General features: G+C 38.1%; 1 protein-coding gene across 1 annotated transcript in view; it reads right to left on the minus strand.

The window, feature by feature from the left end:
- Nucleotides 1-372: 372 nt before the first annotated feature.
- Nucleotides 373-16,678, minus strand: part of prkx (protein kinase X-linked) — a 67,487-nt gene continuing 51,181 nt past the window's right edge. Inside the window, exons 6-8 of the mRNA XM_052127495.1 lie at nucleotides 15,185-15,242; nucleotides 5,288-5,365; nucleotides 373-2,912 (exon numbers count right to left, since the gene is read on the minus strand). Coding sequence (XP_051983455.1) covers nucleotides 2,787-2,912; nucleotides 5,288-5,365; nucleotides 15,185-15,242 — 262 coding nt within the window. The 3' untranslated portion in view covers nucleotides 373-2,786. The remainder of the gene's footprint in view (nucleotides 2,913-5,287; nucleotides 5,366-15,184; nucleotides 15,243-16,678) is intronic.

The raw sequence follows: 16,678 nt of genomic DNA on the forward strand, positions 1-16,678 counted from the left end.
TGACAGGACACAATGTCATTAAAATGTTTAAACTGCAGTCAGTTTTTACAAGTAGCAAAGCGAAGAAAGTTAGTTATGTTTGAACACTTGTAGGGGTGAATTCTGATCATAGGGGCTAGTGAGTGAAATAACCTTTTTAAAATGGAATATTCTCATGGCACATTAATACGTGAGATCATTCATCCACTTTTGCAGGGATGGAGTGGTGCCAATTTATTCTGTAAACTGCTGAAGATTACATTAATACTTTATAAAAAATAAACTGTAAAGGGCCCATTGCAGAGGAATACAAGCATATGAAAATTTGGCAAAATAGAATAACTCTAATACTTAATCGTGGGTATATAGGATAATGAGAACACATTAAACTCTTTGAATCTTACAGTAAATGGTTTAATAATGTCCAGTAAGCCTGTCCTGTAGATTAAAAGGCCCCTGAGGCTTGTGTGAATCAGTCTACTTGGAGTGTATGGCCTGGTGCCATCAGACTGAAGTTCTCAACAAGTTTGGTTAGAGACATTATAACAGGTTTTGCCCACATGGAAAGTTCAGTTTATTTTCATGGTTGCAGGGAACATTGCACTTGCACAATCTTAAATACTATCAATGTTCAGAAAGGAAAGGTGCCTTCTAATAAACTAAAAAAAGTACAATTAAAAAAATCAGTATGAAAATCCTATGCTAGCTTTGTGTCGATTTGTAAGTTCATAGAACTTCATTTCTGTTTTTGCTGTTGCAAATGATATAAAATATAATCTTTTCTCAAAACAGTAAAAAAATTCTAAAAACTGAGAATACAGCAAAATTATTCACACAGGATACAATGACACAAACATCAGGAAAAAACTCTCACAAAAAACACTTTACATGTACCACTGACTCTAGATGATAAAAGACAGACAATGCATCAGCTGTAAAGGATCATACTTGTCCATATGAAATCTGCAAGATAGTTTCCTTAGTATAAAATTGCATTTGCAATTTAAAATCAACAGTGTTCTAACAAGACCAACTTTTAAAGAAATTACCCCAAAGAAATGAATTTCAGTAGACAAATTACAATGTTATACCACTGCTTCAGACAAATGCAGTCAAGAAAATGAGAGCGGTTAGGAAAGAGGAAGAATTGGTTTAAACATACACAACAAAATCACAGGTGCAACAGTTTTAAAGCATTTCATGCAATAGTCAGTTCTCATCCCTTTACGCAAGACTTTGAATATGCCAAAAGTTTTAAAGGAATAGTTCACCCCAAAATGAAAATTCTCTCATCATTTACTCACCCTCATGCCATCCCAGATGTGTATGACTTACTTTCTTCTGCTGAACACAAACTAAGATTTTTAAGAAACCATCTCAACTATGTAGATCCTCACAGTGCAAGTGAATGGTGAATTTTGAGGCATCAAAAAGCACATATAGGCAGCATTAAACTAATCCATAAAACTCAATTGGTTTAATCCATGTCTTCAGAAGTGATATAATAGGTATACTTGAGAAACAGATCAATATTGAAGTCCTTTTTTACTAGAAATTCTCCTCCATGCCCATAGTTGGCGATATGCACAAAGAATGTAAATCACCAAAAAGAAATGAAGAAGAATGTGAAAGTGGAGATTGATAGTAAAAAAGGACATACCTACACTGAATATTGCTTCTGAAGATATGGATTTAACAACTGGAGTCTTATGGATTACTTTTATACTGCCTTTATGTGCTTATGAAGCTTCAAAAGTTTGAAACCCATTCACTTGCATTGTATGGACCTACAGAGCCAAGATATTTTTCAAATAACCTTCATTTGTGTTCTGCAGAAGAAAGAAAGTCATACATATCTGGAATGGCAAGAGGGTGAGTAAATGATGAGAGAATTTTATTTTATGGTGAACTATCCCTTTAAATTCCATTCCATTATACTAAATAATGTAAACTTTGTCCTAATTATCCCATTATAAATGCAAGGCAACCGTAGACAAGCACGGTTTAATAAATCTGAAGTGTTTAAGCATTTTAACCCACTAGAAAATGCATACATAACGAGATGCATCTTACAGACAATGTTTTTGAACCAAAACCAAACATTAATGCTGATTCATTAAAGTAATCAATACGTTTTTGTGAGGTAAATCTTGATTAGGTAGGTGCTACCTCTACTTTACCTAGCATTCTGAGTCCAAGATCCTGGCAGGAATCTGTTTGAAAGCTCTTTGGATTCTTATGTTTTGATATATAAAGAGACAACATATATGAGTTTTATGCAGTAAAAAGATTGGGGATCAAGTTCAGATAAATAATATTTTCTAGAAGAAAAAAACAATTGTCAGGCTAAAAGCGCAGATTCAGTAAGCTTTTCAAGCTATAAAGTCTTCACAAAAACATGACCATACACTTCAGGTAAGCAAATACATTGTCTTCACCAGCAAAAGGAACCTTGAACAGAACCTTGTTATTGCTGATTTAAACTTGATATTGAAAAACATTATTTTTGCATAATATAAATAGACAAAATGAAGTTATTCATTATTTAGCAGACGCTGAAGTGATAATTGGGTTTGCCCTATATTTGTTTGACGATGATCATGATATACAGTATATTGGTGATAGTGTTGAAGTCAGTCCTCACACTGAAAGGCAATATTTGTTTTCATAGTCTGCAGATTTGGAATCATCTAAGGGAAGCAGGCAAGACATGCCTATATTGATGAAACCATGACCTTTAACTTAAAACTTCAGCTCTTTGTAATTTTTTTCCCAGCCTTGTATTTTTACTCATTAAGAAATTATTTTCAGAAGTTCTTGAAAATTTCCAGATCCTTAGCTGGTACTGGCATGTCCTTCTTCCACTCATCCTCAGGATAGGTATCAAAGTTTGACGTGTCACCTTCGTGAGATACCTTTGGAAGTATAGGTGGCTGTCACAGGAGAAATTGTGAGTTAGTATAGGGGCTTCAGAGATCTTTGATGACAAAAGAACATTTAAAAATGTCTGAATTTCATTGTGTTTGTGTTATCCATCTTTAAAATAAATGCCACTTGGTTTTGTATTTTATTATTGTGGCAGGGCGGAGGGTGGGGCCTCCTCCTTTCCATTGATCCCTTTACAGTTATATAATGCAAAGATTACATATTTTTATTAAGTGCAAAATATCTTTTTAGGTACCATATTTATGCTTCCTACTATCCTGCCAGTATAGATCTCTGGGAAACAAAAAAATATGTGCAATAGACCTTGTTGAATGTTCTGGATATATAACAGAAAAGTATGTAAAATATTTAAAGAGATCACTTTTTAATGAGGCTTTAGCCATTAACCCTCTGGGGTCGACGAACGCGCCAGCACGTCCTGCTGGATTTTTTCGTCATTACAGCGGAAACAACATAAAATTATCTGTCATTTTGGGGCATACAGATAAGTGTAAGACATCATTAGAGACTATAAAGTGTCTACTTTTATTCGTGTACACTCACAATAACAACAAATCCTTGAGCTTTTGTAAAATAAAGAAAATAAAAAGAGTCTCTGTGTTCACAAGCATATATCTGAAACAAGTCACAAAAATTAACTGAAACTCCACGAATACTTATCACACAAACATGAAACGTATGTCTAAAGAAAGCTTAAAATGGCTACATTTTAAATAAAACAATTCAAATTTAAAAAACATATTCTCCTGCAATGTAATCTGTATGAAACAAAGCGATATACAGTTTCTCCTGGCTCAGCGAATTATCTCTAATGTGATCACACCCACGGGAAGAGGGCGCCATTCATACGGTAATGTGCTGAGGCGATCACTGCAAATGGTGAACGCCCCCGACTCTGCCATAAAAACATCAAGTTCATTCACCTTTCTGTGCGTTTAGAAGATTGCACGATACACAGGTGAGAAAACTCCTGGATAGTGACAAAGTTACTATTTTCCTCAGAAGAAGAGCGGAACTCTGATGAACATTTGTATTTTGAAGAGAGACTTGATCCAGCTGAGGATACAATTTCAGATGAGTAAGTCATTTAGTTTTACTTACATATTAGTTGACATGCTATTTTATATAAACATGTACATATTTTACAAGTGGGACTGTGTCCAGACTTGCCAGCCAGGATTCAGAGTATTGAAATTTGAAATAGGTCCTAATAGGCAAGTTTTAGTTACATTTAAATGCCGTTTCTGCTAAAGCAGGCTTTTAAATTGTATGCTGTATGATATAAATATTATATAAAAATAATATGAATGTTTAGATTATATTTTAACTCGTGTTTATCCTGCCTCATTATCATCAATGCTTGTGCTTGCAAATATCTGTTTGGGTGTAAATGTGTCAAATTTGATTTAAATATGCCCATATTAGAGAATCGGCATATTATAATGATTTTTGAAGGATCATGTGACACTGAAGACTGCAGTAATGATGCTGAAATGATGTTGCTCTTTACAATATATTCCGATAGAAAACTGTTCTTTAAATTGTAAAAAGAGTTCACAATATCAATGTTTTACTGTATTTTGGATCAAATAAATGCAGTCTTGGAGAGCAGAAGAGACTTCGTTTAAACGGTAGTTCTTTTACATAAGTCTTTATGTAAAGAAAATGTATAGACCTATTACTTCTTTTAACATAAAACTTGATTTTGATCATTAAGTCTCCTCACATTCATTCTCTTTCTGTCACATTCCTCAGTGATAGGCCCAGGGGAGGGGTCTTTTGTCTCCTCAGGTGTGAATTACAATCAATATTCATTATAGTTCACGCCTCCTCGCATATGACCTTTCTAACACTAAAAGTGTCTTACAAAAGTTAATTTACTGTGATCAGGATGGATTTCACATAATTTTGTAGCACAAACTCTAGGCTACAAGATCCAGTTCTCAAAAGTGTTGTGGACACATTTTTAGTATGTGTTATATGGCCTTATTACAATGACTTAAAAGTTTTGTTTTTTTCAAAAACCATGCATAAACATTATTTTCTCAAAAATACAAACATGTACACACATGTTGCTCACATATTATTGTAGCCCAGTTTGTGCTGATTACAGTGTTATCAGATTGTAGCCATCAATATGTTTTTAAGCAACTGAATAAAGCACAAATGTCAAGGCATGTCAAAACTTCTCCAGGGCACAAAACACCCTCAGACCCCAAGAGTGTTAATGCCTGGTTGAGTTCAGCTTTTTGCTTTTAAAGTCTTCTCATAATACATTTTATGATAATGACAATTGGTATAAATTTTATTTCAATTACAGAGCATATTCCATGATTCTACACAACATTACTATTGTGCTTACCTTGAGTCTTCTACAGGGGACAAACTCCCAATCTATAGACTTAAACCATCTGTGCTTTTTCACATCATCAGCTCCATTCTGGAAGAAAATAATACACAAGAAAGTGATGGCTTACTGCAACCATCTTAACAGAAATTTAGTGGGGACACAATCACCGAATAACATTTTAAAACATACATCTTGATTTTAAAACTTTTAATTGTGCTCCAATAAATTGTACTTTAATGAATAATGCCCATCAATACAGTATACTCTTTAAAATAAATAGTTCAAACTCTTACTGGATCAGCCACATTCAAAGTAGTTATAAAATGACTATAAACGCACATTTTTGTGTATACATTCTATACAACAAGCCAAAGTTGCTACATTGTTTGTCAACCACAAACTCCTACAGTTAGGATAATGAACTACATTATTTAGCTGAAGAATTGTTTAATATGATTATTATAACTATACCTGTTTATATTTTATATAAAAAAAACTTCAATCTCGGGACTCTAGGGGTGGTAGTCAGCGTAAATACTCGCTGAGCTACCCAGGCTCCACTTCACCTGTTTATTGAAAATTAGTGTCTTTTATCATATTGATGTTGCCATCATTTTATAAAAAAATTAGCAACTCAACTGAGTAACAGTCATTTAACCAGAGGTAAGTAGGGTTGGGTACCAAGACTCATTTCTTATTAGGAAGTGGTTCCATAAAAATTTAAATATTCTGTAAAAATTCTGTTGACTGTTCTTAAACATACATTTTCCCTCCAATGCGGACAGAACACCATACTAAAATACTCTAGCAGTGTTTCCTTCTGCGCAATTTAGCAACAGCACTGCCCGCTACGGTATCTACAGTGCAAAACACACAGTGCGTCCAGTGTTGTCCAATTCCCAAATGAATGACTCTAACAAGCCGATTCTTTTGAATCTATAGCACGACCAATGTGGTTCCCGAAGGAATTACTGTTATGAGCCTGTTCTTTTTAAGGCCCATTTATGCTTTGTTTTTCTGCATTCCAGAATGGATTGCGTCCGGTCAACCTAGCTGCTTTTGGAAGTATAGTCTTTTGACCGCGAGCAAATACAAATTAGAGGTCGACCGATATTGATTTTTTCAGGCCGATGCCGATCTTTTGAAATTCGGGTCGGCCGATGGCCGATTAATGCTGCCGATTTATTTTGGCCAATATGTGCTTGTTTTTAACCTCTTATTTGAACCTTTTATTTGAAAGATAAAATGTAACACAAATAATTACTTAAGATAGACAAAATTTCTCAACAAATACATTTATTGAACACTTGACCAATCTGCACTTGTACACTTAAATTAAAAATGTATAATGTAAAAACATATTGTATAAATAATGTATAACAAATATATTACATAAACAAAGCAGGTGTTATGAACTGCTCCGAGACACGAAGGTTGAGATCCAAATGCAGCTTTAATTAAGGGGCAATCCAGACACGTAATCTAATATTCAGAGCATCCAAGAGAAGCACAGGCATAACTAGGGATGGGTTTCGTTAAGGTTTTAATAGTATTACTACTCTTACCGATACTGCTTATCGATCCGGTACTTTAACGGTAATCTTAACGGTTCTTTTTGTGTTACATATATATATATATATATATATATATATATATATATATATATATATATATATATATATATATTACACAAAGACAAATGTTATATAGGCACAGTGATTTAATTTCAGGAAGGTCTACTAACATTACTGTTCAGGTGTGGTCTAAAAAGAAATCTAATAAAGTAATCAATTGTAAAATAACACTGCATAGTTTATCATAGATAGATTAATGCTCATTAATGCAGAAGTTATTCATTCAAGAGCTGTAAATTATTTTCTCTTTGCCTTTTGTTGTTTGATTCGCAGTAATGGCTCAATCGTCAGCATGTTTATTAGACAGCTTCCCCTTTAAGACAGAGTTCAGATCTAATAGGCTCCTGATGCAACATATTTTCTCCCAACTATTTCCATAACTATGTCCATTTAAGACATTTAAGTGAATCTCCAAGCCGGTCGTTTTGACATTTTTGTGTACATTTGATCGTTTATATTTGACGCGCACATGAAACCCAAAGTAGCCTATACTTTGCTTGTCTCTTTGCGGTCTGTTTCGGAGCGCGCGCCGCATTGGGAACAGTATCTCTTGCGCTCTTTTTATTATTAAACGCGTCCCGCAATTTAGCAACAGTAGCATTTTACAACAATCACCGATCGTGCTGATTCTGACGTTAAGTTTGAGTTTTAGGGAGAAATGTCAGTGCACCGCTGTGAAGGGAAGGAAGTTGTGCTAGACAGAATGCGGCTTATGTATAAATATTCTTTTTATAATCTTTGGAAGATTATAAAAAGAATTTCTATTTTATTTCTAAAATAAAATCAGACTAATATCACAGATCTAAACCAGGCTACGTTTGAATGTTTAGTTCTGTCCTCCGTCGTCACTCATTAAGCAGGGCTCATGTTGTGCTCGCTGTGGCATCGCGTCAGTGAGATCTCTCTCTCTCTCTCTCTCTCTCTGATTGCGAATAGCTAAATTGCATCACAGACAAATGGTTTCATATTATATACATAGAAATGGCTGGCGAGATAAAATAACTTTCTCTTTATAGCAATAATACATGTATTTTCTTAATTTTTCCAGTACCGACATCAGAACCGATAACGTCCGAGCTTACCAAAGCCAGTCCTTCAATAGCCTATAGTGCATTGGTATCTTTTTTATTACATATTTCTCTGCATTGAGTGACAACCCTCTCAAATATAAGACACACAAACAGAACAAATAAAAGTCTCAGATTCACTGTCTGTAATTGCAAAATTCTTGCTTACTTATTATGACATGATAGCAACCCTTCTGCTGTGATAATGCAACTTCAACTACGCTATCAATATCCAAGGTAGCCGAACATCATGTCGCCTATCGCGTTTGTCGTGTTTTTTCTTGAAGTTGGCAGTAACATATCAAAAGTTTTTAACTAAATATAAAGAAGTTATACAAATTTAATCCTTACTGTTTTCTCCAAGGAACTTAGCTCCTTCCTTAGGCACTGGATGAGGTCTGCTCACTCTGCTGGAAAATGACTCTAGGGGCAGTGTGCGTCGAACACGTGTTCCACAACAACACTAGGCTGCCCACAGATATGCCTGCCTAATAATCGCTTGATATACTTGGATATTGGCCAATGCCGATTATGTAAAAAAATGCAAAAAATCCGATTAATCGGTTGACCTCTAATACAAATACGTTAGAAACATGCACACTTTGACTGCTTTGTGATACTCTTTTAGTACAGTAAACGGCTGGTGCATGTGCAGATGACGTGCACAGACAGGGACTGTCCACATGTCGAAAAAATATGGTCCGCATGTGAACACTCCACTCAAGACTGTGCTGATGACAAAATTTGTGTAAAGCATACTGTGCAAACATCAAAATGGACAATGAAGTATACTTTGGCCATTAGTGAATCAGGCAGTGCCATTGTGACTTTGACAAGTTTTTAGACCTACACATTACAAGTTTTGTTGTAATCTGTGGAGCTTATATATATATATATATATATATATATATATATATATATATATATAAATATATGAATTAAATTAAATATGTTAGCATGTTTTGTTTTAAATTTTTATTAAACAGTTTTAGAGTACGGCCAATTATTTGATTGAATTTACAACCCCAACTCCGAAAAAGTTGGAAGAGTATGAAAAATGCTAATAAAAACAAGTGATATGTATATTATCTTTACCCTTTGCTATATTGAAAGCACTACAACTACACATTACCTTGTGAATTTCATAGTTTTTTCTTTTCTTCCAAATGTACAGTAATTTCAAATCAGATGACTGCAACAGAGACAGGGGCAATTTAAGACTAATAACAATTTGACGAGTTGAAAAAAAAAGACAATGTGAAACAAGAGATGTTAAACAGGAGAAGCAATTGTGTCATATTATATAAGGAGCCTTCAAAATCAGCCTAGACCTTCAAGAGCAAGAATCGTTCAAGGCATGCAAATTTGCCAAAAGGTGCTTAAGAAAATAATCCAGCACTTTGAGAACAATGTTCCCCAAAGACAAATTTGAGGGATTTTGGGCATTTGACCCTCTACAGTGCACAATATATTTAAAAGATTCAAGGAATCGAAAACCGCTTCTGATCTCCAATCCCTCAGACTACACTGTCTTAAAGAATTTCATTCATCGGTAACATGGGCTCGGGAATACTTCAGTAAACCTTTGTTAGTCAACACCCCTTGCCGCTGCATCCACAGATAAAGTTAAGACTTTACTATGCAAAGCAATACATACATCAACATGTCCAGAAGCACTGCTAACTTCTCTGGGATCGGTCTCATCTTAGATGGAAAGCAGAACAGTTTTGGTCTGATGAGTCCACATTTCAAATAGTTTTTGAAAAACAGACGTCGTGTTCTCCGGGCCAAAGAGAAAAAGGGTCATCCAAGCTGTTATCAGCATCAGGTCCAAAATCCAGTGTCTGTATGGGCCAGGGGTGTGTTAGTGCCCATGGCATGGGCAATTCACACATCTGTGAGGGCACCATTAATGCAGACAGATATGTAAAACTTTTGGAGCAACATATACTGCCATCCAGCACAGTCTTTTCCAGGGATGTCCCTGTATTTTCCAGCAGGACAACTTCAAACCACATACTGGTCAGATTACAATGCATGGCTGTGTGAGCAGAGAGTGCTGGTGCTAGATTGTCCTACATGCAGTCATGACCTGTCTAAGAATTGAGAATGTGTGGCGCATTATTAAGCATGTCATCCAGCAATGAATACCCTGTAAAATTGTGAATGGGGAAAATTCAATTTCTAAATGTAATAAACTTGAGTGCTCAGTGCCCAAATGCTTAGTAAGTGTTTTTAGAAGAAATTTCTGTCTTTGGGTTTTTTCTAGAAAAAACTGTCCCAACATTTTTGGAGCGTGTTACAATCATCTGATTTTAAATTACTGTACAGAAATGGAAGGAACGAGACGTTGTGTCGATTGTAGTGACACAAGGGGTCTCTTTTGAGAGCCTTGCGTACCTCTGAACTTGAACTTGAGAAAAGGCCAATGTCAAGTTGGCAGACAGAATTTTCATGCCCCGCCCCGGACATACGGGTAAAAGGGAGCGTGCGAGCGAATGCCAGACAGGTTTTCACTGAGGTGGCGAGAATACGGTTAAGGCACATTACAGTGGTAGGGATAGTGACGTGGCAAGGGGAACACAACGTCTCGTTCCTTCCATCGGGGAATGGAGGTTACAACAGTAACAATGACGTTCCCCTTCTGTCACTCACTCGACGTTGTGTCGATTGTAGTGACAAAAGGGGTCCCCCTTAAAAATGCTATGCACTACCCTGTGTTACGTGGCTGCCGAACCAGGTGCAAGCAGGCTGTTGCGTGCTAGAAGCAGCTGGGTCGGCTGCACGTAACCCTCCCCAACGCCCCCAAAAACAGGTGTCATATACCGCTCTTAGGTTCCCCGTACCTGTACGGAAACAGGCAACATGACTTTTCTCGCTTTATGTTTCTCAACAGATATAAATTGCAAAAAACTGGAGCTATCTTAACGCTATAGATGTGTCGGGGAAGGCGTCCTTTCCCGTTCCTATTCTTTCAGGGGGAAAAGGCCCTGCAGAGACCACAACGTGCCCAAACTGGGGGGAGGTAAATTGTGGTTAATACACACAGGGGTTGTCAAGCCACCCGTGGAAATGGTGCGGAGGTAGATCCTGCCTGACAAGGTTGTTGCTACAGACACGGCGACCGGGGGGCAGCGAGGACTGCCCCAGGGAGACACGGGTCCTGCCAGTGGGGGGACCATACCACGGAAAATACGTCACAGGAAGTTACCTGAAGTGGGAACTATGCCTGTGGAGCCCAAGCTCAACACGGAGCACTCGACTCATGGTGGGTCTGACGGCGAATTCCTCCGCTGAATCTGCGACCAGAGGGCTAGGGAGGAAGAGCATCCAGGAAGCGAGAGCCTGCTGGCTCACCTGGGAAAGAAGGCGCACTGGATCAGCTTGGTGAAGGGCGCAAGGTGATGGCGGGTGAGTCGTGACATGTGATGGAGCATACGCCGCCTTGGTGATTTATGTGCGCTACCGTGGCAGTGCTGTCTAAACGGATCAAGACGTGCTTACCCTGAATCAGTGGGAGAAACCTCCGCAGGGCAAGGAGTACAGCCAACATCTCAAGGCAGTTGATGTGCCAACGCAGGCGGGGCCCCGTCCAGGCCCTTATGACACGGTGCCCCAACCCAATTGAGAGGCGTCTGTGGTGACCACGACACATCTGGATACCTCCTGTAGGGAGACTCCTGTCCGCAGAAAACAGAGGTCTGTCCAAGTGTTGAAAGTCTGATGGCAGGAAGGGGTGATAAACACACGGTATGTGTCGCGGTGCCATGCCCATCTCGGGACTCGAGTCTGAAGCCAGTGCTGGAGCGGTCTCATATGCATCAATCCGAGTGGCGCGACTGCATCCGAGAATGCCATATGCCCCAGAAGCCTCTGGGACTGTTTGAGAGGAACTGCTGTGCATGGCTTGAAGCGAGCCAGGCACGTAAGTACTGACTGCGTGCGCTCGGTTGTGAGGCATGCTGACATTGAGACTGAGTCTAACTCCAAACCGAGAAAAGATATGCTCCTTTCTCAGTTGATCTGAAGCACTAAGCGGCTGAGGTGCGCGAGCACCTTGTACCTGTGGGCACATAGTAACTCTCGAGCGTGCGCTAGGATGAGCCAGTCATCGAGGTAGTGGAGTATGCGGATGCCCACTTCCTGTAGCGGGGCATGGGCTACCTCTGCGGCCTTGGTGAAGACGCGAGGGGACAGGGACAGGCCGAAGGGGAGGACCTTGTACTGAAATGCCTGGCCGTCGAACACGAACCGTAAGATGGGTCGTGTCGAGGCACTCATGGCGGCCCGGGAAAGCATAGCGGACATCAGTGCGTCTGGCTCAGACTGGGCGAGCGGACACGAAGGTGGCAGCCCAGGCGAGTCATCAGTATCAGACGCCAATGTGACGCTCTCCGATGCAGCGGTGAAATCGTCATCCAATTCCAGGGGCTCGAAGGAGAATGCCGGCCGGCCGCGAAGCGAGCCGCGCTCATCCCGAGCTTGTACGGAAGCAAGCAAGCGTGCTGGGGGTCGGGTGGTTCGTGGGGTTTTACCTGGCAAAACAGAGCCCGTCGTCATCCCCAAATCGCCTTCAAGCCAGCCGGGTCATCCTCAATCTCGTGGGAAGAAGGAACGATGCGGGGGGCGGCTGAAGTGGCTTTCTCTCGTGAGAAAAGAAAGCCACGACCGCAATGTTGCCATGGCCATGTTCTCGCACTGAGAACATAAACCATTCATAAAACGCTGTCTGCGTGTGTTCGCAGCCCAGGCACACGAGACAGCTTTTATGACTGTCAGAAGTGGAGAGAAATCGACCGCATCGAGGAACTACACAGCGGATGAAAGGCATCTTTAAAAATACGCGTCCTGAAAAGGACGTTCAACGCTCGCTTGTGTATTTTGCTCTTTTACCAGAATCAAACTCTTTTAGAGGAAAATAAAAAAATAAAAACATTATTTTTCAGAGAAGTCAACACTTTTATAAGAGAAGCGCTGTCGAAGCGCCCAGGGGCAGAGTCTGCACGGCTTTGCAGAGAGGAGAAAACCGCTGGAATGCGCCGTCAGATCCAACAGCAAGCTCTCTTGCAATTTAAAAAACACTTTTTTTAATAAGCGTTTTTCATACTGTCCCAACTTTTTCAGGATTGTGGTTGTATGTCTGTAAAAAAGTGTTTAAACGTATCTCTGATTTGTTATATCTGTTGAAATCTGAAATTATCATATTTTTTGGCAAAAGACTGCTGTGCAAGAATGCAATAAATATGGGATTTCTTATTTTCAAATATTTATTCCTCAAAAGTATGAAATGTGAATAGAACGATTAAAGAATCAGAATCATTAGGTGGAATCTGAATTGGAACCAGAATAATTAAATTCCTTACGATTCAGGTAAGGGGGTTTTAGGCACTCCGATTAATAAGTCCTCTTGTGACTTGCTAGTTCACGTTCATAACCTCAGAAGAACATTACTTAATTTAAGCAAAAAAAATAAAAAATAAAAGGCTTAAATTACCATTTTTACTAAACAGCTGTTTCAGACACTTTATTTTCTGTTTTCTTGTTTCTTAGAGAGTAAAAAGAAAAGTAGGACAGCACTGCTGACCTACTGAAGTCCTCTACAAACCTCTGAGTTTGGGCTGAGCATTACACTTGGGACTATGAGAAATACATATTCACTCAAGTGAAATAACAGCTATCTACACTTGTGAATGAGTGCAGCCAACAGGGCCTGACTTGCCTAGGAAACAGTGCAAACACAGCTGTTACTGAGCTGCCTGCTCCTAAAATCTCTCTATGTATGAAGTCAGAGGAGAATAGAGCATATAGGAATATAGAGAGCGTAGAGAATGAAAAAGAGAAAAGTGCTAAATTAACAACATTCAGCTTGAGAACTCCACCCAAAAGTGACATCGTCTGAAAATGAATTGCCATATTTTTTACTCTGTTATATTGGAATCAAAGAATCTGAACTAAAAGAAAATGAGAAGAAATCATAAATATGATAAAATGATGAATAAGAAAAAAAATGGGATTGGAAGAGTAGTATAGTGGGAGAGTTGCCCGTGTCAAAATCACTCTCTGAGTCTCTCCAGGGCCTCATCTCATCCTCTCACTTAAGACAGGCATCCTCCTTATCATCATAACTAGGAACATATGGGGTCAACTGTGGCCTTTGGGAGAAAGATCTCATAGTACTCATCCAGGGTCTTATTATCTGCCACGTGCACAAACATTTAGGTTTATAAAGATGCAAAACTGGTCTGGAAACTGTGTTCATCTTGTTGGATGATTTATGGATTCTAAACCTAACGTTGGATGCAAGATAAATATAAAGTACCAAATTGGACAAAAACATCAACAATACATAAAGATATCATCAACACATATCATTTACCAAATGTGACGCACATATTTATCAGTTAATACGTAAATTTAGAATACATTTTAGTGGGAAATTATTGATGAATCTTGATTTTTGCATGAAAACGTTTGAATGCAGTTTCACACAAGAATAATGACTAATCAGTAAGTTTCCACTTAAACGTACTCTACATTTATGAAAAATTTAAGACCAACTGAAACCACACATAAGCACAAAATCCCAGTGTCCTTTTAAAGAAGGAATTAACACAAATGCACAAATTATGCACATTGCAGTGGCACAGGGAGATTATATACCTTATGACAGGGCTCTAAGTTCCAAAACATCCTGTGTTAACTTGTTTTTCCATGACAACTCAAGACCTGGAAAACAATTTCTAAATTCCATGATTTTTTTCAGGATTTCCATGACCGTACAACTCTGACATACATATGTGCTTGTTGAATATTTAAATTTTAAAACCATGGGCATAGGGAGTTTGTCCTCCCTTTGCTGTTATAAGCCACTTTTCTGGGAAGGCTTTCCACTACAATTTCTTCCATTCAGACACACAAGCATCCAATTTCCAATTTCCAAAGGTGTTAAATGGGGTTCAAGTCTGGTTTTTGTGCAGACTAGTTAAATCAACCATTTCTTTATGGAAATCACTTTGTGCACAAGAACATTGTCATGCTGAAGAAGGAAACCTATGGTCCATTGTACTGACATTTTTGTCCAAGAGGATTGTATGTTTGTGTGCTTGATTTTTACATGCACCTGTTCATAAATGTAAAGTAGCTGAAATACATAAACCTGTTAATTAGAACCTCTCCTGTGGTGTAGCTTCTGCTAACCCCATGCTTACCTTCATGTTCCCAAGCCTTCTTGCCCGGTCAATCACCAGAAACTTCTTAATTAGGTCCCTAAATAAACAAAGAGGAGTTTGAGAACATGAGAATCACTATCCCCAAGTTATATACTAAAATGGCACCTGATTTAGATACTAAATATAGTGCAATTAATTGAACATAACCCTTTACAGACCATTTAATAATCTACAGTATGTAACATATTGTATACACACAGTAGCCATTTCAAATGCTTAAAAAGATACACTGTTTTAAGCATAATCATTATAAGACTGTGCATGAAAATGCTTTAAGTGTTAGATCACCCAAAAATGAAAATCCTCTCATGACTTACCTATAAGCAATCACAGATGTGTATGACTTTCCATCTTCAACATAACTGAAGTGAAGATTTTTAGAAGCACATTTAAGCTCTTTTTGTTCATACAATGCAAGTAAACAGGTGCCATTAAATTACTGGCTATTTTATGGTCCAAAAGGCACATTTAGGCAGCATTAAAATTCACTTGCTGCAAGCAGTCAACGCATCAGTGACATAAACGCAATGGCCCGTTCTCGTGAGAAGCGCACGCTTTGTATACAACAGAGAAACGAACGTCACGCGAAAGTAAGGATATTTCAAACAGCAATACCGCTGGAAGCAACAATTTAAAATTAAAAACTTTTTAATTATCGATTTGTTTCTTGCACAAACCTATCGATTTTCTTCAGAAGAAATTCATTGATCAGTTGTGTGGATTAATTTTATGCTGCCTAAATGTGCCTTTTGGATCATCAAATACCCAGCAGTCTTATAGCACCTGATTATTTGCATTGTATGGATAAAAAGAGCTGAAATATGCTTATAAAAATCTTCACTTCGGTTCTGGTGAAGAAGGAAAGACATACACATCTGGGATTAAAGTTGAGTCAATCATGAGAGAATTATCATTTTTGGGTGAACTAACCCTTTAATAACTCTACATGTAAAGTCATGTAAACCCCATGAACACAGTTCTTCTATCAGTTAAAAGGTCATAAACGGTGTAAGAAATACCTGATCACCTACATTTTTATGTAGCACTACATGAACACATCTTTACTGGCATTCTGGCAGCTTATTTAAAGAGTACAGGTCTTGCATGAAAGTTTGTTTATATTTTGATATAATAACTAGAAAACAACCACATGATTTTAAATCTCATGTAATCATTATTTTCTTGCATGTCAGGTTTTTATAATGATATGATGTTTGACAGCTATCAGCGTTTTGTTGTACAGGCTAATCAGCTTGAACACAAAAGCAATGTCTCTAACAATAATAATAATAATAAAAAACACTACCTGCATTAATGTAGAGTTGCTTTCACATACATCTCTCAGTTATGTATTGTTTAAAATCAATCACTCTGCATCTAAGATCCAACAGGCTTCAAGCTGAGAAATATATTAGCTACTGTTGACTACAGTGGCTTTAATGTTATATTATCAAACTAATGCTGGTGGTGCCT

This window comes from Xyrauchen texanus, chromosome 5 (genome assembly GCF_025860055.1).
Source record: "Xyrauchen texanus isolate HMW12.3.18 chromosome 5, RBS_HiC_50CHRs, whole genome shotgun sequence".
Classification (NCBI taxonomy): Eukaryota; Metazoa; Chordata; class Actinopteri; order Cypriniformes; family Catostomidae; genus Xyrauchen; species Xyrauchen texanus.